This window comes from Juglans regia, chromosome 16 (assembly GCF_001411555.2).
Source record: "Juglans regia cultivar Chandler chromosome 16, Walnut 2.0, whole genome shotgun sequence".
Taxonomy (NCBI): Eukaryota; Viridiplantae; Streptophyta; class Magnoliopsida; order Fagales; family Juglandaceae; genus Juglans; species Juglans regia.
Window position 1 is genome coordinate 17,661,868 of NC_049916.1, and position 19,841 is coordinate 17,681,708.

General features: G+C 35.7%; 2 protein-coding genes across 3 annotated transcripts; one reads left to right on the top strand and one right to left on the bottom strand.

The window, feature by feature from the left end:
• The first annotated feature begins 1,181 nt into the window (after nucleotides 1-1,181).
• LOC108986755 (probable inactive poly [ADP-ribose] polymerase SRO2) lies at nucleotides 1,182-4,300 on the top strand. 2 transcript variants are annotated; one of them, XM_018959497.2, is made up of 5 exons: nucleotides 1,182-1,935; nucleotides 2,676-2,920; nucleotides 3,090-3,226; nucleotides 3,369-3,467; nucleotides 4,066-4,300. In XM_018959497.2, the coding sequence occupies exons 1-4, from the start codon at nucleotides 1,439-1,441 to the stop codon at nucleotides 3,465-3,467; spliced, it is 978 nt and encodes a 325-aa protein (XP_018815042.1). In that variant the 5' UTR covers nucleotides 1,182-1,438; the 3' UTR covers nucleotides 4,066-4,300. The 2 variants fall into 2 exon arrangements, with proteins under 2 accessions (XP_018815042.1, XP_018815041.1); XM_018959496.2 differs by having other exon boundaries at nucleotides 4,069-4,300.
• Nucleotides 4,301-7,437: 3,137 nt separating this feature from the next.
• On the bottom strand, nucleotides 7,438-8,043 carry LOC108986765. The gene has a single exon (XM_018959506.2). It carries the CDS (start codon nucleotides 8,041-8,043, stop codon nucleotides 7,438-7,440), a length of 606 nt encoding a protein of 201 aa, XP_018815051.2.
• Nucleotides 8,044-19,841: the final 11,798 nt, after the last annotated feature.

Here is a 19,841-nt window from a genome sequence, read left to right on the forward strand (position 1 = left end):
AAAGAGAGACAATTTCAAACCAATCCACGATTCCACGTCTACACTTAAAAAGGTCTCGTTTGTTTGTTTTTACTTTTGGGAGATAGAGATGAGATATATGGGTTGGTTGAGATTAAAATTAAAAATTAAATAATATATTATTAAAATAATTTTTTAATATTATTTTTATTTTTAAATTTTAAATTTTAATTAATTATTTTATTTTATGTAAAAATTTAAAAAAAAAATTATAATAATTAAATAAAATAAAATAAGATAAATTGATATAAGTTATGAACGAGTTACCGTTTCTTACCATTTCTTAATTCATAGCTACTGATTCACCCTCGTCAATATGTACCATTCATAAGGCTTTTACAAAATCTACAATAGATAATAATATCTGTTATTGTTGACATATGTCAACTTGTATATTCAATTATAATGACTTAAATGTCCATTTTAAAAGTAGGGGTAAAACTCTAAATATATATATATATATATATATTCTAATTTAAAATTAGATTGATCTATATAGTTTTGAATCAAAATAATGTTATGTATAGTTTTAAAATATGTAAATCATGTGTACTTCATTTCTTTTTTAAAAAAATAGGTCTATATAGTTTTGAATCAAAATAATATTACGTACAGTTTTAGAATATATAAATCATGTATACTTCACTTCTTTTTTAAAAAAATAAGACTTATTATTAAAATATAATTTTTTTGTATAATTTTCAGATTTTTCTAATTTGTTTTAAAAAAGAATATATAAAACTTATATATTATAAAACTGAACATATCATTTATCTCCTAATAGAAAATATTCTTATTAAATGATCAAAAAATATTATTATTTTTAAGATCTTTACGCCACCATACACGGTCTATATAGCATAATTTGATTCGAAAGAGTATCGGTACGATCCTATCCTATTAAAGAGCGGCATTCAAGTAGCTTCCCACAGTAAATGTAAAAGTTAAAGCCCCATCCCTACAAAGTCAAAGAAAACCGTGGGAGACTATAATGGCGGCACGAAATATGTACGTGTTCTCAAACGACAGAAGCCCCACCCACCGCCTGTCTCTCTCTGCATTATTCGCTTTCTCTCCAAGCGATGTGCTTTAGAAGACATTTATATCTTTCTACCTGTAATTATATATATATATATATATATATATAATCCTATCACCACAATCTTCAAGAGGCTTCGATCCTTCTTTGTGTTGTTTTTCTTTTCTTCAACCTCGATCGGCCAGCTGTCTGCTCTCCCATCCCAGTTCTAGCTCATGAGTCGGTTGTAATTCCTTAATATTATCTGTTGTTTAATTCAAATTTCCTTTATCTTCTCCGTTGATTCTTTCTTAATTAATTCAGCAATTCCTTCCCAAGATTGTCTTATAAATTTGGAGAAAGAGAAACTTTTGCTTTATTAAGATAAAGAAGAGAGAATCAATGGAGGAAATAATTGAGGGAGAAAGCCAAATCTCTGAGAGTATAGATGATGATGAAATATCCGATGCCGGGTCCGTAATCGAAGAATCGACTCCTCCATCTCCTCATCCGACATCTCAAGGTTTGTTTGCGCGGGACGGGTTGGCGGCGGTCGGAGAAGGGAGCATAGAGCACGATGTGATCAAGAATGTGTTTCTTCACGGCATGGGAGATATTTCCAAGGATACCGACGTGGTGGCGATGCACAAGAGCTCTCCAACTACTTCATCTGGCTTGGCGTCCAAGAAAGCGAGGCTGGACTCGTTCCGGATTTTCTCTGAGGCGATGGCGAACAAGTGCGGCGGAGACGCCAACACGAGGTACGCATGGTATGGCGGCACGAGGGACGATATTCGGGAGATCGTCAAGTACGGATTTAGTCGGTGTGCGAGGCCTTCGCACGGTCCGTCCTATGGTTTTGGGCTCCATTTGGCTCCTGCCAAGTTTGCCATTGATGGGTACGTCTCAAAAGCATCGAAAATCTCATGAAATGTCTTCTAATCCAGGTCTTTACCGATTGCCATATTCGAGGGGTAACCAAATAATCGTTGCAAGATTCAAAATAAAAATATTTTCTATGTTAATTGACGTGTGTTATATCGTTTAGTATATGAGCAATGCTAGATAGAGTCTCAATGGGGACTATAATACAAGCCTAGATAATTTTATCTTTAATTTTTTTTAAAATTATAAAACTATCTTTCTTGAAATGATGATTTTTCTCATTTAGTAAAGGGTCTGCACATGCAATTCCTAAATGGGGACTGCAAATAAAATTTCTCTTAGTATATAGACAATCAGCTGAATCTATAAAGGCTCGTAGAACAAATTCATGAAAATAACGTTTCAATAAAAGATACTTCTCAATATCATGATATTTTAAATAAAAGATACTTTTATAAGTTTGAATACAGAAACGTCTCGTCTCATATAAATTTTTTAAATTTTTATATAAAATATAATAAATAATTTAATTTTTTAAATTTTAAAATAATAATATTATTAAAAAATAATATTTTAATAGTATTTTATCTAAAATCATCTCATATATTTATTTTGTTTTGTAGACGAAACAGTTGTATCTTCTTTTATAGTTTTACATAGAATAGCATATATATCCTTTTTTTAAGACTAAAGATTAAAATTGTTCACAATTGCATCAATCTGGTAGCTTATGTTTGAATAATTAACTACACAGTGCCGCATCCTCTGCGGTAGATGAAGATGGGTTGAGGCATGTTCTGCTATGCCGGGTGATAATGGGGAACATGGAAACCGTTTGTCCTGGTTCCGAGCAGTCTCATCCAAGTTCACGAAATTTCGACTCCGGCGTTGACAAGCCATCGGCTCCCAGAAGATACATCGTCTGGAGTGCTTTCATGAATTCGCACATCCTTCCCGCTTACATCATAACTTTCAAGGTCCCTGATCATTGCTTAACGCGTAAGTAACTAATTAATGCCTTTGCTTAATTAACTTTCTAATTGTTTCCATCGAGCCTTTCCTTTTTTTAATAATTCTAGGTACAATCTTAAAGTAACGTTGCACAATCATTTTAAAAAAAAATAGAATCTATTATTAAACAATTAATTTTTTTTATTAAAATGGCCAGGTATTCCGAATTTGCAGCCAAATAATCCGAGACCATCCACGCCATGGATGAGTATTCCTGCTCTAATGTCCGTACTTTCAAGGACCTTAAGTCCTTGTAAAATGGCATTGATTCACAAATCTCACAAGGATTTTCGGGTGAGTCTATCAAATTCTTTATGTTGGATGTGCTTAATTAATTGCAAAAAAGCTGCAAACTTTTTTCTTTTTCTATGTGCTTGTTTTCTCAGATTTCTGTCTTATGATTGTGGTTTGGTTTGTATGTTCATGGTCATGACAGGCACTCAAGATCTCGCGACCAAGATTTATACAGATGTTGAGGCTCACTGCCGGAGATGAGTTATTAGCTGCAACAGTAAAGCGTTACAGACAACACTAGGTGCGTTTCGCCTAGCTAGTGGATTGTTATTTTAGAACATCAGCCAAGGAAAATGATCAGTCCAGATCATCAATTTTTTTGTATTAATTTATTTTCTTTTCTTTTCTTTTCTTTTTTCTCAAAAAGTTACTTTTGTCTATGTATTTGTTACGATGGGTATTTGTTGAGAAGCCTCGCCACCTCATTTTGTTTCTTTCCTTTTAATTTGATGTACCATTAATTATTTATCACTTGAGAAAAAAAGGAAAAAAAAAGAGAGCAACACATTTGAGTTTTGTATTATTATTTAGATATTAGATTTGATTTCTCTTGTGGTGATGAAGATATTTTACAAAAGTAAATTTGCAAATTGATGTGAATGCATATAGTACGTCAGATTGTAAAGTTATTTTTACTGTAAAATAGATTTAATATATCACATGAATGTCAATTATATATAAATTTACTTTTATGTAATTTTTATGTGAATGTAACGCTTGTCTTTGTTATTTTATCATTTTCTATTTTGGTTAAGTTCTTATTAGGGATTTATTTATTTTTATCACAAACAGTCACAGCCTAACGGATGTTAAATTGAAATTTACCATATTGTGTGCAGCAGTAGTAGCAACATTTGGCAAAATACAAAATGCATTGGACAAGACGTACGGAAAGGGTACATACGTGAATGAACGCGTGGGATAAGAGGAAAGCCTTTAAACTTAGAAAGCAAGATGTTTTAGTGGGATTTACGTTTTGTTTTGTTTTTTCTTTTCAGTTGAAAATGATCAGAATCGACTACTTGTTTAATTTTTCACTAGGCCGGTTTGGATATACAAAATTATCGCATCCCATCTTATCTTATTTTATCATTACAATTTTTTCAAACTCCCACACAAAATATAATAAATAATTCAACTTTTTTAAATCTCAAATAAAGAATAATATTAAAAAATTATATACTAATAATATTTTATTCAATTTTTAACATTTCATCTGAACTGTATAACCAAATGGGACCTAATGATAAATTAAACGTGAAATACAAAATCAGAACGGAAAATGATCATTTATAAATTTTCTACAATTTTTTTTTATATTTTCAATTGATAATTATGTGGAATCGAAACTATTTTTAATGAAGTGACCTGTGGAAGGGATAACATATCCCAGGCCCAATATAGAGGGCCCAGTCCGTTAGAAGATCACCGTCAGGATACTAAAGGGAAAAAAAGACTAAAGGAAGAAAGGAAGAGATAGAGAGGGGACAAGATAAAGAAAAAAAAGGGTGTCAGGAAAAACAGAGGAGAACTGATAGGAGGAAAGAGAGGAATGGAGAGTTAAATGCGAAAAAGGAGACAATGAGGTGACATAATGAGGAGTTCTCTACACCCAATGAGGAATAAAAGGAATATGAGATCAGATATCGAGAGAGGGCTTTTGCAACCTCTAGACGTCAAGTCTAAAGCTTCAGGGGTTATTTTCTTTAGGCAGTAGAGATCATCGACTCAATTTGTACAGTAAGATATGAGAGATACGAGAGACTATAAAATATTCCCAATATAATCGATTTGCACCCTATACGACATGTGGATGTAGGCCTTATGGCCAACCACTTAAATTTGTGCATCTCTTTCTCTATTTATAGTTACTGTATTTACTTTCTATTTCTTGAAATGAACGTACGTATAGATATTGTATCACCATTGCGGAACCACAATGGGGGGCTCCAAATGACATCAACAAGGTCCAAATTGTCACAGTGGGTCATGAATGACTTCTCCCTTTCCAACCTGTACAAAGAAGATCTTAATAGCATGATTGCGTAAATTAATTATAAAATAAGTTGTAAAAGAATTCCAAGTGTATCATTAGTTCTAAGGACAATCACTAATTTGAAAAAAATTTCTTTTCCGCTAATTAGTGGGAATGCGTATTTGCTTATAATAGGATCTAAATGTTGGAAGTTAATACTTATCAATCAATGGGTGCTATACTTTGTCCTCCTAATACTTCTTTTAAAAGTTTGTGTCTTTTTTCTTTGTTCTGTTTAGGTGTTTTTTTCTTGTGAACTCTGTGTGCTTGGCTAAGGCCTTTCTTACTCAATAATAAAAGTTACCCTATTATTGAAAAATAAAACTTGGTTAATAAACCTTCGTGCTTTGTCCGGATTGAGTTTTTATCCTTATAAAGTTAGGTTTGGATAGTAAGTCGAGATGAGATGAATTGAATTGAAAGTTAAAAGTTAAATAAAATATTTTTAGAATATTTTTTTTAATATTATTATTGTTTTAAGATTTGAAAATTTTGAATTATTTATTGATTTTTATATGAAAATTTATAAAAATTATAATGATGAGATGATATAAGATGGGTTGAGAGTATTTCTCAATCCAATCTGAGCACCTCATGGCACGATGAGTTTTTATCAAGTCCCTCCAATAGAAATATCGACCACCTTAATTAACAAAAATAAATCCACAGTTTTACAAATTGTCACCTGAAAATTATTTTTTTCTTATTTGAAAAAAAAAATATTAATTTAGAAAAACATATAATTATAATAATTTATTTAAAAAACTAAAAGAAGCAGCACATTGAGGGGACGTCTTCTACTTCATGGCTAGCTACTCACCACGAGTGGGCATATATAGCTTTGGCCACCGCCCATTTGGTGGCCAAGCTTAAACCACTAAGGAATGGTTGGATACCCGATCAATCAATGATACTAGTCAATAGGTGATGAATGCTCTTAGCCAAGTTGCGTTTTACTTTTTGAATGAAGAAAATTAAAGAGTCGTATTTTTCGTTGAATTTTTTATAAATGGAATTTTTCATCGTAAAAAGTATAAAATTTTTACTTTTTCTTAATAGGATCCACTCTTTTAAAAATACTTACGTAAGATTGATGCATTTGAGACTTACACTTAGTATTACTCTTCTTAAAAACTTTCAATATATATATATATATATATATATAATATATATATCGGTCTTTGAGAAATTAATGATAAACTAAAAGTAAAATCTCGAAGTTGGTTGCCTCTATTTTAGTGAAACATATTAAGTAACATGTAATGTCAATATTTGTGTTCCAATTTAAAGTGTCTAAACTTGTTTCGAATATGTTGTTCCTTTTTTGTAATCCAATGTAATTAGATTAGAATCAACTAAGGTGATACCTAGAATATTTCAAAATATTTTTGAATGGTAGTGAAATAATTTGAGTTAAAATATTCTATTAGTTTTTGGAAAAGAATAAAAAAGCTGAATAAAAATATTATAAAATTAAAAAGTGTTTGAATATAATTTTTTAATATAATTTTTGTTGTAAAATTTAAAAAAATTGTTTTATTTTTTGTATTTTGTTTGGGAGCTTTGAAAAATTGTAATGATTAGGTAATAGGTTAATGCAAAAGTTAAAGATTTGAAATTGAAAATATTTTGTATTTAAGTAATTTTTGGAAAGGAAATATCTAAGAATAATTGAGAATACTTGTGTAACTTGCGTTCCTAAACGTACCTTAAGTTTGGTTCTAAAGGTGGACAACTCAAAAATATGCTTGACACGTATGAGACACTTTTTTCTGTAAAAATATGATAGAATTATGTTACTTACAAATCATGTATGTAACACACTGCTTGTTGTGGGGTCATTATACAAAATATCTCGGTTGAGCGACAATTTGTGGAGAACACAAATAGAAACACGAAATAGGAAATGTGATTCACTATGTAACAAAAGAATAGAAAGATGCAATATTTCGGCACAATTGATACTAGATTTAGCATAGTCGTCTTTTGTAACTGTTGAAAACGTTAACGAATTCCGAATATTGTCTGCGGCATAGTAATTAGTAGCAACAACTCAAGAAGATGTAGTTTTTTAATCTTCAGTTTCATTTCTTCACTCATTCCAGCATGTGATAAGCTTTTTTTTTTTTTTTTTTTTTTATAACTTAAATAAACTTCATTGAAAGTAGTCAAGCTATTACAAAAATTTGTCAACCCATACAATTTGTTGAATGACCTTGGGGAAAGATTCCCACAAAATTGAGATATCATCTATATGCCAAGCATATCTAGCTAAACTATGAGCTGCTTCATTTCCTTTACACCCAACATGTTGAATTGTGCAGCAGTAGAACCTAGCCATGAGAAGTTTGGTTTCCTTTATAATATTCCCTAGTAGAGACCAAGACTCTTCTTTCTCTTGCAGTTGTGTAATCATCAGTAGTGAGTCACTTTCAAGAATAAGTTCCTCGATTCCTAAAGGGATGCATAGTTGCAGTCCTCTTAGCATGGCTAACAGTTCTACGTCTGGTGGGTCATTAACCGCATGACCCTTCTTACTCACAGCCAAAAGGACTTCCCCTACTGCATCTCGAAGGATTATGCCTACCCCTGCCCCTTGTTGGTCATTGAAGATAGCTCCATCAACATTGAGTTTCAACACTCCTGGTGATGGCTTTTCCCACCCAATTGGCAATCTTGCTCTCATCTCTGGCTTTTGTTTCATTTTTTGGTGCAGCTTAAGCAGTGTGATAGCACGCTCCAGTGCTTGTTTTGGCGATGGGATCTTGCCTTCATGTACCATTTGGTTCCTTCTGTACTAGAAACTCCATGCCATCATTACAAAGGATTTTAAATCTTCCCTCCTGCCCCTTTACAAATCTGATACATGATATCTTTAAAACTTTTGTTTCTCTCAGTGGCATTAACATGAGGGACCAGTGGTAACTTGTTCCAGCAGCCTTCTAGTTGATGGCAGAAAGCTAGAGCATGTGATGCATCCTCTGGTTCCTAATGACAGAGTTGACAAGAGTTATCAGATAACACCCTCCTATGTGTCAGGTTGGTTCTCGTGGGAAGACTCTCCTTACAAGCTCTCCAAGCAAAAAGTTTGACTCTGAGGGGGACTTACATCCTCCATATTGCCTTCCACACTCTCTTCTATCGACTCACACTGGAACTCTCCCCTGCATTATCCCTGACTTGGAACAGCCTATAAGCACCTCTTACACAGTATTTGTCATCTTTTGTTTCTCCCCATACTAGTTTGTCTGCATATGTTCACCTGCTCCCAAATCAATCTTCAGGATTTCTGCTGCTACCTGTGGTTGAAATAGCCTTCTGATTTTTTCCAAGTCCCACCGCTTGGTATGTTGGTCAATGAGATAAAAAACTGTGTCATTCCTGTTGGAAAGTTTAGACTCCCTGAAGTTGTAGCTCAATGGCTTGAAACCAGTTATCCAGTTATCAGACCATATATAAATTGATCTTTCATTTCCCACCCTCCAGATACATCCTTGTTTCAGCTTGTCTTTGGCCTCCCATATTCCTCTCCGTGCATAGGAAGGTTGCTGTCCTAAGCCTGCATCTAGGAAATGACCAGGAGGGAAATATTTGGCTTTATAGACTTTATGCAGTAAATATGATTCCTCTTGCAGGATACGCCACCCTTGCTTTGCAAGAAGGGCCATATTAAAAGATTTTAGATCCTTAAAGCCCATCCCCCTTTCTGACTTTGGTGCACACATCTTGGACCAGCTAACCCAATGGATTTTTCACTCATTCCTTTTTTGACCCAGAAGCTAGCCATTAGTTGTTAGCTTAGTGCATAAAGTATCAGGAATCTTGGCGCAACTCATTGAGTATGTGGGTATGGACAACACAACTGCTTTGATAAGGAACTCCTTTCCACCCTGTGATAACAGTTTCTCCTTCTAGTTCTGCAGTTTCTAGCCACACTTTATTTTTGATATCTGAGAAAATCTCTCTATTGGCTCTGCCTACCATGGGAGGTAGACCTAAGTATTTCTCATGTTGGAGAGCCCCTTGTACATCCCAGTAGGCCATTGTGTCCTTCTACTGTGCAGCACTCACATTTTTGCTGAACACCATTGTTGTTTTGTCTTGATTAACTTTATGACCCAATGCTTTCTCATAGCTCTCTAACCGTTTTTGGATGTTGGCATTTTCCTACATTGTGGCCTTGTTGAACAATAGACTATCATCTGCAAATATAAAATGGTTAATACGTGGGGCCCCTCTACATATCTTGATGCCTATTACCTGTTAACTAACTTCAACTCTCTGCAATAATGAGATGAGGCTTTTAGTACAAAGGAGGAAGAGGTAGGGTGACAACGGGTCACCTTGCCTTAGACCTCTCTAAAGAAAGACAGGTCCCTTAGGAACCCCATTGATGAGAATTGAATAAGACACTGTTCTAACACAACTCGTAATCAGATTTACCCATTTTGCATGGAACCCCATCTTGTGCATGGTTTGTTCAAGGAAATTTCATTCTAATCTATCATAAGTTTTGCTCATATCTAGCTTGATAGACATATAACCAGTTTTCCCCACTCCTTCTTTTTTTAAAAAATGCACTACCTCATGAGCCGCTAAGACATTGTCCGTGATTAGCCTTCCTGGAACAAAGGCACTTCCAGAGTCTGATATAATGTGTGGAAGGACTAGTTTTAGTCTATTTGCAAGGACATTTGCCATCAACTTATAAGCCACATTGCAAAGGCTTATGGGGCGATAGTCTGCAACCTTTTCAGGCCTAGTCTTCTTTGGAATCAAATTGACTTAAGTGTAGTTAAGAGAGCTAGGGAACTTACCAGTATTTAGAACAAGCAATACAACAGAAGTTATTGACTCCCTAACATTTTTCCAATAGGTCTGGTAAAAAATAGGTGCCATCCCATCCGGGCCAGGTGCTTTTGTGGGATGCATTTGTTGCAAGGCTCTCCCGACTTCCTCATTAAAAGCCTGACTCAACATCTGATTCATTTCCTCACTTACCCAACCCTCTAAGTCAACCAAACACTCCAAGTCACTACTTCTTTCACCTTGCTATGTAGAGGCTGTGTAGATATTCTGAAAGTACTCAGGGATATCTTTGTCTCTCCTATCCCCCACTTGCCATATTCCTGCATCATCAACGATCCCTTCAATTTTGTTTTTCCTTCTCCTCTGTGAGGCTTTATGGTGAAAATATCTTGTATTCTAGTCCCTTTCTCTCAACCAAAGGGACTTGGATCTCTAGCGCCACACAATTTCTTCCCTCTCCAGCCAACGCTGCAAATTTGCTCGAGCTACCTGTTGTTCTCCAATTCTGAGGCCAGTTGGGTCACCTGCTTGTAGATGCTAAAGCCTGACTCTAGCCTGATTAATGTTTTTGTGAATATTCCCAAAAGCCTTGTGGTTCCATGTTGTTAAACTCCTGCTACAATTGTCATTTTTGTTCATCGGGGCCTCAAAATCCATATTAGTTGCATCATCCTTCCAAACATCTGCTATGATCTTCTCACAATCCTCAAACTCTACCCACATTGCCTCAAACCTGAAAAGCTTTTTATCTCTCCTGTTCTAACTCCCCCCATGTAGGTGCAAAATCATGGGTATATGATCAGAGTGAGTTGTTGTTCCATGGATGACTCTAGCAGATGGGAAATGATTGCACCATGCCCAATCTGCTAGGCATCTATCTAGTCATTCACTTATTCTATCTTGGGGGGGCTTCTCTTATTGCACCAGGTTTTGGGTATCCCTTCATAACCCAGGTCCTTTAATTGGCAATCACTGATCATCGTTCTAAAAGCAAAGATCTACCTCTCTGGTCTCTCTCTCTCCCACCACTTTCTCATCTCTACTCAATATTTCATTAAAATTCCCCATGACCGACCAGGTCGCACTTCCTTCTATTTCCCTTAGTGATCTCAACAGGCTCCATGTCTCATCCCTTCTAGATGCTATCCATACACACCTGTTAAAAACTAGTTGGCAGGCCACGCTTCTATGATGTATGCATTAATGTGGTATTTTGAGTAGCTTGTTACCGTTAGGTTGATGTCATTGTGCAACAACATGGCAAGTCCTCCACTTTGTCCTTCACTTTCCACTACTAAACAACACTGATGTGGTGTTTTAGTGCTTGCATTCTCCTAACTGAAATTTTTGACCCTTGTATGAGCACAAGATCAGGACCTTCCTTCCTGATCAAATCATGAAAGGCTCTAACTCCTCGAGGGTTCCCAAGCCCCTGAGAGTTTCAACTAAGCAGCCTCATTGCCCCCGGTGGGGTGGGTGACCAGCCTCTGCCGATATCTCTTTGTTATCTTCCTTTCCATACCTGTCAACCTTCAGTCTCTTATGTGAGCTTTGTAGGGGATCAGAGCTAACTCCCCCACAAGGCCCTCATCTTTTTTTATTTATTATGTTGGTTGTTGGGGCGCTTTGGACAGTTGAATTGTAACCGCTCCTCTGTCTTTTTTTTTTTTCCTTTTGATTTCATGGAATGGGCCCCAAGTTGGTGTACGGGACAATCCACCAAGGCCCTTTCATTCACATCCACCAGGCTCTGTGGATCTGTTACCCCTTTCTCTTTTAGTGTAACTGTCGTGCCTCTACCCTTTGCAACCTCTTCTGCTGGTTCAATAGTTTTCTCTCCCCCAGACCTATCTCTTTCTGTAACTACCTTTTTGGTGTTTTGGGGTTGTGCATGCAGAACTTTCGTGTCTTCCTGGATGGCTTGAACCTTATTTTTGTTAAAAACGCATGCCCCTTTTTCTGTTGCCACCACTGAAATGACGTCCTTTTTAGCGGGATTTCTGTCATCACTGACTTTTCCTGCCGTCGACGGTTCCTTTGCCGCCCTTATTTGCGGTGGTATTCTTTGCTTCTTTGTTGCCAGGGGTGGAGGTCGAACTTCCCTTTGTTGTTTATCCCGTTTCTCCCCCCATCTTCCAAAGTTTTCACCAACTCACATCCACTGCCCAAAAGGCAGCCCCACCTCTTCAAAGTGGTTCTCTCTCATCTTCCATGGAGCACACTCTTTGTGACCATGTCCTCACATGCCGCATGCATAACAGAAGTTTGGTAGACGTTCATAAACAAAATGGACCCAGCTGGTGCCAAGGCTCCCACATTGACCTTTTTTTCCCAACATCAATGGTTTAGTGATGTCCATCTTGACTCTGATCTGAAGGAATTCTCCCCATGCCACTTTGCCCTCCTCTGCATCCACCTCCTCCACCTTTCCAATGTTTGCCCCTGTTAAAAGTCCCACTCTCTCGCTCATGGCATGTATAGGTAGGTCATACAAGCGAACCCAGAAAGAGACTTCGTGTAGTTGTATCTAGGTTATTTGTAAGTCACCCTCTAGTTCCTTCATGAGGACCAGATTCTTGTCGAAAGACTAAGGACCTTCTGCCCAGATTCTTTCTCTGTCCCTACCATCCTCAAACTCCACCAGAATCATCGTTGGCACCAAGTTCCAAAAAGTAATGCTCTTTATCCATCTCAAAATCTTTCGCATTGTTTGCTTAAAAGCTTCCTTGTTGTAGTGGTGGTAAGAAGAGAAATGATCAAACATCTTTCCCCCTTGTGATGGTTTCCTCCAGCAGCTCTGTCTCCACTAAGACCTCCTCATTTTCCTTTTTCGACAGTGATTGCTGGTTATACAAATCCTCCAGCCCTTCCTCCATCACTGTAAAAAGCCAGGGTGCTCAAAAAAGTCCCCTAGCAAACTTCTTATTATTGCAATGCTTTGTACTGTCGACAATCTAGACAGAGAAGAACACCCTATGCGAAGTCAGGGAGAGAGCCTTAAGCTGCTATGTGAAAAGTTTTAAGTGTGCTTGTAAAAGGCTTCCATAGCTATAAGCAAATAAAAAAAAAAAAACAATGGTTTAAAATGTAGCCACTACAATAAACCCCTCTTTTGGGATGAAAAATTTCGTCCCAAAAGAGTGGGATTTCATCCCAGAAAACAACTAGGGATGAAAACATTTCGTCCCTAATTCATCCCAATAGGTCTGTCACGAAAGAAAATTTGGGACGAGAAAAAAATTCCGTCTCAAAAAATATCTTTTGGGATGAAATGTTTCCGACCCATTCGAAGTTCGTTCAAACAGAAAAAAATTTCGAGACGAATTCATTTCATCCCTAAAAAGAATTCCAGCGGCCAACTTTTATTCAAACATAGAATATTGTTAGAATTTTTAGATATGAGGCCAGTATTCGAACACTTTAATCATGTCCAAATGGGTTGAGAAACGTTCGAAGGGGATGCGTAGTCATTCAAAAATTGAAGACGTGCAAGTTCAAATAGGATTGACTTTCGTTCGATTGTCGAGATCATATATATTTTCTTTTTATGGGAAATACACTTCATTTCATTCAATGAAGTTGAAGTCATAGCTGTGACTGATAAATATAGAAAAAAAACCCATATTACAAGTCAAACTACTCATCCGTTTGGTTTTTTCCCGCACACAAATTTCTCTGTGATGAGTGTTGTCTTAACTTCTATAAACTTTCTAATGACAAAACCTTCAAAGATATGAGACTTTGTAAGAACAAAGATTTCAATCTCAGTTTGCCTGAGAATATAATACTTTGTAAAAGCAAGATAACCAACCCCCGTCCTTCAAAAGAGGAGAGAAAAAACCACCATCAATCCTCCAAAAGAGGAGCGGAAAAAACCATCCCCCATCCTCTAAAGGAGGAGAAGGTTCTTCTACTATAGACAACAAGTCCAATAGCCTATTTCTTTTTATTTTTACCAAACACAAGCAACAAAACATAAACAAATAGGAAAAATCGAAAAAAAACATCAATACAACATACCAGAAACTTGAAATACATTGAAAACTAAAAAAAAAAAAACACTGATCAAGGAGGTTGTACTGGCGCATGAAGGACACGCGTCACACTAGGAGTGTGTCGGACCATCAATCCTGAAGCTATCGAGATAGCTGACCCCAGAAACGTTGCACGTGGTGGCAGTAGAGCCCTCTGTGTGGTGGCACGTGGAGGCCATGCTCGCACTTTGACCCACGCGTGTGGATCACGCGCCGCTCCCTTTGGCGAAACCTTTGGCAGTCTAAAATATCAACAGTTTAAGAATCTCGCAGTGGGGAGCGTGGTGGTCGCTGGCAACTAAAAAATATCAAACGTCGCTTCTCCATGCTTTGACTGGAAAAAATAAAAACAAAACCAAAACACCAACTGGAAAATTAAACACTTGGTGAAAAATGCATCTGGAAGGAGGGAGGGAGGGAGGAGCAGAAACTCCCACTCCCCCCCCCCCCAAAGGTGGTTTTCGGTTTGGGTTTCTAGAGAGAAGGTAGATCTTCTCTCTCTAGAAATATTTAGGGTTGGCTCTCAAAGAATTGGATACTGAAACATCAAGACCATATATGGTTCAATGATGTGCAATTACAGTTCAAATATTAACTCAAACTGTTCGAATAAGAAAGTTCCAAATTCAAACGACGTTCGAATAATGGTTATAATCCTCCGAACGATGTGACCGTAAATGGTTGGGCGTATTGCCTTTTCATTTGAACATAATCGGGTAATGCCATTGCTATTCGAATATGAGTGATTATCATTCGATTGCTTTGTTATACCCATTCGGACGAGCGTTTGAATATTGAACCGTCTTTGCTCTGAACAATTTACGTTATGATTTGAAGTTTTTTTTTTTGGTCAAAATATTTACGTTCGGATAGAAGTGGGTTCGTTCGAATAAAAAAGTTATGCGTTCAAATGGGATGATGACTTGTTGTATTAACTAATATGATAACTTTTGGAACATCCTATGTTAGCGCTATACCATTCGAATAGCAATTTGGCCGTTTTGAATATAACATGTTGTACTCATTCGAACAAATGAAGTTTCGTTCCAATAATAGGAAGTAAATGTGAAATTCAAACATAATATATAATCGTACAATTGCTCATGAAAATGTTACGAGATTGCAATAAAACTCTAAGTTAGGGTCATGGTACAAAATATTAAAAAAAATTACAAAATATCTAAAATGAATTTGGACGCATAAAATATTGAAACATCATTATCTGCATCTCTTGAAGCATTTATTCGTGCTAAATTTGTAATCACATCTCCATGGTAGATCTTCAAGTTTTATTTTTTATTTTTTTTTGGCAAGACTCCTACAATAAGAAGCAAAATTAAATTGATGGTATTACAGATAAGAAAAATGAATGGTCGTTTTGACAAGATTCCTACAATACTAGCCCATCCTCCGCCCTCGCTCCCGCACCTTTTTCTCCCTACGGGTGGGGTTGCCCTTGCCGCCCATGCAAGGGTGGGGAGTTGGTGCCCTACTGCCTGCCCCTACATCAAAGTCAAACAAGGTACTTATTTTATTTGTTTTAGTTGGGTTTAGAAGAAGGGAATTATTTTTAGAAAATCATATGTTTTTCTTAAAAAGAGAGTTATATCATATACTTTAAAAAATATATATATTTTCTAAACTAAAATTCAAATTGCCGTGGATGAATCCCATCTTATTTCCATCTTGGATTAGCATTCTCTAAATTTGGGTAAACTCTATACAAAATGATGAGCAATTTCACAACTAATTTGGTCTAAAAGATCTCTGCTTGTTTTCAAAAGCAACAAAGTTTTAGGAGGGGATAGAGGAAATTTTTAGGGGGAACATGAATATATACTTGTTTTGGCGTTATCAAATGACAATGGATAGGTTTAGGATGAGCTCTAAGCACAAAACTTCTTGGATTCGATTTCGTATTAAGAGTGTAAGGGGTTTTTCCTCCCTTTCTTGATGGGCCTGAGAGGAGCAACTAAATGAATAAGAAATGAAGGCCCAACCCAGAACAAATAGACTCTTCGGCTCAGCCCACATGTAGACTCTCCTGGATGCAACCTCCATATGGGAGCATATTGCAGGGGGATGGGACTCGACGTCCTGGGGATCACTCGAACAGAGTCCAGCCTTTAAGTACGTGCCCATGTAAACAAGCGGCAAGTAAGGATGACCCTCGATCCCTTTACAAAGTGATATCGATAGACCACCGAGGACACAAGCAGTGTAAGGCAAATCGAGAAACCACGCTGCATTAATAGCACCACTACTAGAGCTACACGTCACATTAATGACGTCGTCGTAGAGGCACGCCACATAAAAAGATTCTGACAAAAAGAAAAATAAAGAGGGCATGGACTCCACAGAGCAGGCACGATCTGTCCCCCTAAGCTCCCGATATGAATAGCAATTTTTAGATACGAGAAAACTCTCTGATCTCTAGACTCTTTCATTATTTTACAAACTTCCAAAATACTATATTAACTTTGGTATTAGAGACTCTAGGCCCTAAGGATGCCCTCTCTCAACTGCTTTCTACTTCATTTTTGTATGCCTAGTTTTGAAGACCTGAGTTACTAGAATTTGGTTCAAAGTCATACAAAACACGATGTTAACAAAGAGTAAGAGTTTCCTTGAATTAATGGATACTTGATTATGAGGCGTAGGCCATTCATTCAAAATTTAATCACTAGAAATAGGTATGAAAGTTCTTACTTAAATAAGGTTCTATGTTGGAATAAAAAATGGTGAATATCATGATTTTTCCATCCTTGCATTCAATTTTCATAGAAAGGATTCTAAAATCAGATATCATGATATTTCCATTGTTGAATAAGGTTCTATGTCAATATGGGCTTCCAAAGGTGATCGGTTTGGGCCTCCTCATGGCGACCAGTGTGTCAGGAGGTCAAAAGACACTATTAGTGGCTAGATTTGGGCTACCCGTGATTGCTAGTATTATATTTTAAAAATATTTTATTTGACTTAATATTAAAATATTTTTTTACTATTTATCAAAATCTCATTCACAAACATTTGTTCCACTAGCGTCCAAACATCGTTGATCCCAAAATGCATGAATTTGAGCATGCACGACTTTGTTCCACTTGCATGGATTTTGGAACGTTAATGTACTTGGTCAGGGCCCTCGTGGATGACTTGCTCGTTTTCTTTTGCTTTTGGTTACTTGCACGAGGAGTTTGTTCCTACTCCATCCCATCCCCGGATTCGGAATGTTCTTGTTGGTCACCGCGCTAGCTCATCGAAGACTTGTTGGCGGTCAAAGTCAAAAGGCGCAGCAATCTTGCCCAATTTGATCGTTGTACAAGAATTTGTCAACGTGGCTTGCCCAGCAGGGCAAGTCACTTGAACCACAAGGAATATTGTGGTATGCAACAGGCACCCACGTTGAAGTCTCTAGGCAGTCAAGTTTGACTAAATATTCATTATAAAAATTTTATTTAGGCATGTTTGGGTAATAAATTAAAAATTAAAAAATTAAAAATTATTTCACGAGTTTGAGTGATGTTTGAAAGAGAACCTAAAGCATATGTTCTATTATAAAAATTGAGATGATGTACGAGAAAAAGTAAAATTGATTCTACGTACGCATGCAAGTAAAAATCGATTTTTTTTTTTTTATATAGGACTGCTACTGTAATTAGTAAATTAAAAATAATTAAATGTTTTGGAAAAAATTAGAATATCCACAGTTCTTTAAATTTTGTGGTAAAATAACGAAAATACACCTAAGAATTTATAATATGGTCCCTCATGACTAATTACAAGTAGCATGATGTATATTAATAAAATTAGAATAATGTCAAACGTATAGAAAATTGTTAAAGCTCATAAATTATGTACAGTAGAAATAGATTAGGCATAAATAAATACCTTAAGTGCTAAGCTAAACAGTCAATTAATTACTTGGTTTTCCCATGCACAAGTTGACAATTAAGGCTCTAGATCTACTACTAGTAGTATTGGACCACCACCTTTACCCCACTTTTCAACTTGGATCTTGGTTTGTTTTTCAAAAGAATATATAGTAGTGTTACGTATATTTATAATTTTATTTATAAAAAATATATAATACTCATTTTATCAATTTTAATTTTAGATTTTATAATTTTCAACATATCAATACTAACATAACACATGTTTTTTTTTTTATGAGTCTCCTTACCTATACCGGTGGTGAAGTTGAGAGGCAACATGCCCTCGTAAGGGAGTTCATAGGAACACAAATAGAAGTTAATTATTCCTATATTGATTAAAGAAATGATTAAACACTTAACTCATTGATTAATTGAGTTACATGGTTTACTTGAAATCATAGATTACATATTAGATTAGAAAGGATCGTTACTCCCTTAATCCTTACAATTCATTATAAGGCAATTCATTTAAGTACTGGTGAATAAAATCTCAGGTTATTCTAGAATTTGGAGAAAGTCTTATTGGTATAATTAATTTTTATAATAATTTCAAGAGACGTACGTACGTAGTACATGACCAGTTATAATATAAACTTGACTTTGAATTATCGGTCGCTTTGGCCTTCTAATTTATATTATTACATTCTTTTTCATTGATTCTTCCATTTTTTTTAATTCAAATTAAATAGATCTTGACATTTTTTTTTTTTTTTACTAAAACTGAGTTAAAAATGATAAATCTACTAATCTAGGATGATATTTGTTGTGTTTATACCTGATAGAAGTAATAACTGCTGTCATCTCAACCCTTTATGATCACTTTGTTAAAAAATTGCTATGATTAAAATTGATATATATGCATTATATATGCTGGCAAAAAATAATAAATATTGATGTGACAAAAACAAAATGATTTAATATGAAAATAACTGCAAAATCCTGATCCAAGAAAATCTACGACGAACAGGAACATACATGAAATGATGAAAGGGATACTTTCCTTTAATGTTTAGTCCAATGACCCAAAATTAATAGAAAAGGAAAAGAAAAAAAAAAGAAAGTCCATGCATCAGTACTGTCGACAATTCTTAATTTCTTTTTCCACTGTTTTCTTGGAGGAGGAATTCAAGACTTGGTCAAGCAGAAGAAGAAGTGCATGGATATATATATATATATGTCACCATGCACGTACGACTATATATATAATTAATATTATCATGCACCTGCCTGTAATTAAAATCATGTCATATTATATGCTTGTGCCCATATCCAGATCAACCGCAACCCCCCAACTTCTACCAGTGCTTGAATATTATCACCCGCCGGCCACCGCATCGTTGACGTACGGTAAGAGTCTTTAGTCATCGGCACTATTGTCGGTCATTCTTGATCAAGTTCTCAAATTATTATTTGAACTTCATCGTCGGAAAACACTAATAGATATATGAATTCAGTAGGTCCAACGTACATAATTATTCAACATTAATTAATATTATTCGAAAAACTTACTCGATCTAAAATATGAGAAGATCTTTTATATTTTTAGTCATTTACGTGTCTATCTCTTTTTTATTTGAGACCCTCAAACTCATATATTATAAGAATAATTAATTTGATCGAGAGAGTACTGATGAACCATGCACGGGTTATAATGGAAACAATTCCCAAAAGATTTTGCAGGGATAAGTTTTCACACAAAACAAGAGTTAGATTAATTGAAAGATGTTGAACGTTGAAGTTGTTGTCAACACCTAACAATATTTAAAAGTATTGGAACAAACTGACCGTGGAGACGCCACGCGGAT

What these genes read in the sequence shown, in the direction of transcription:
- LOC108986765 (XM_018959506.2), bottom strand. Translation starts at nt 8,043, where the DNA reads ATGGTACATGAAGGCAAGATCCCATCGCCAAAACAAGCACTGGAGCGT.
- LOC108986755 (XM_018959497.2), top strand. Translation starts at nt 1,439, where the DNA reads ATGGAGGAAATAATTGAGGGAGAAAGCCAAATCTCTGAGAGTATAGAT. An exon ending in GCCAAGTTTGCCATTGATGG is followed by an intron (nt 1,936 to 2,675) that starts GTACGTCTCAAA and finishes TTAACTACACAG; the next exon opens with TGCCGCATCCTCTGCGGTAG. An exon ending in AATCTCACAAGGATTTTCGG is followed by an intron (nt 3,227 to 3,368) that starts GTGAGTCTATCA and finishes TGGTCATGACAG; the next exon opens with GCACTCAAGATCTCGCGACC.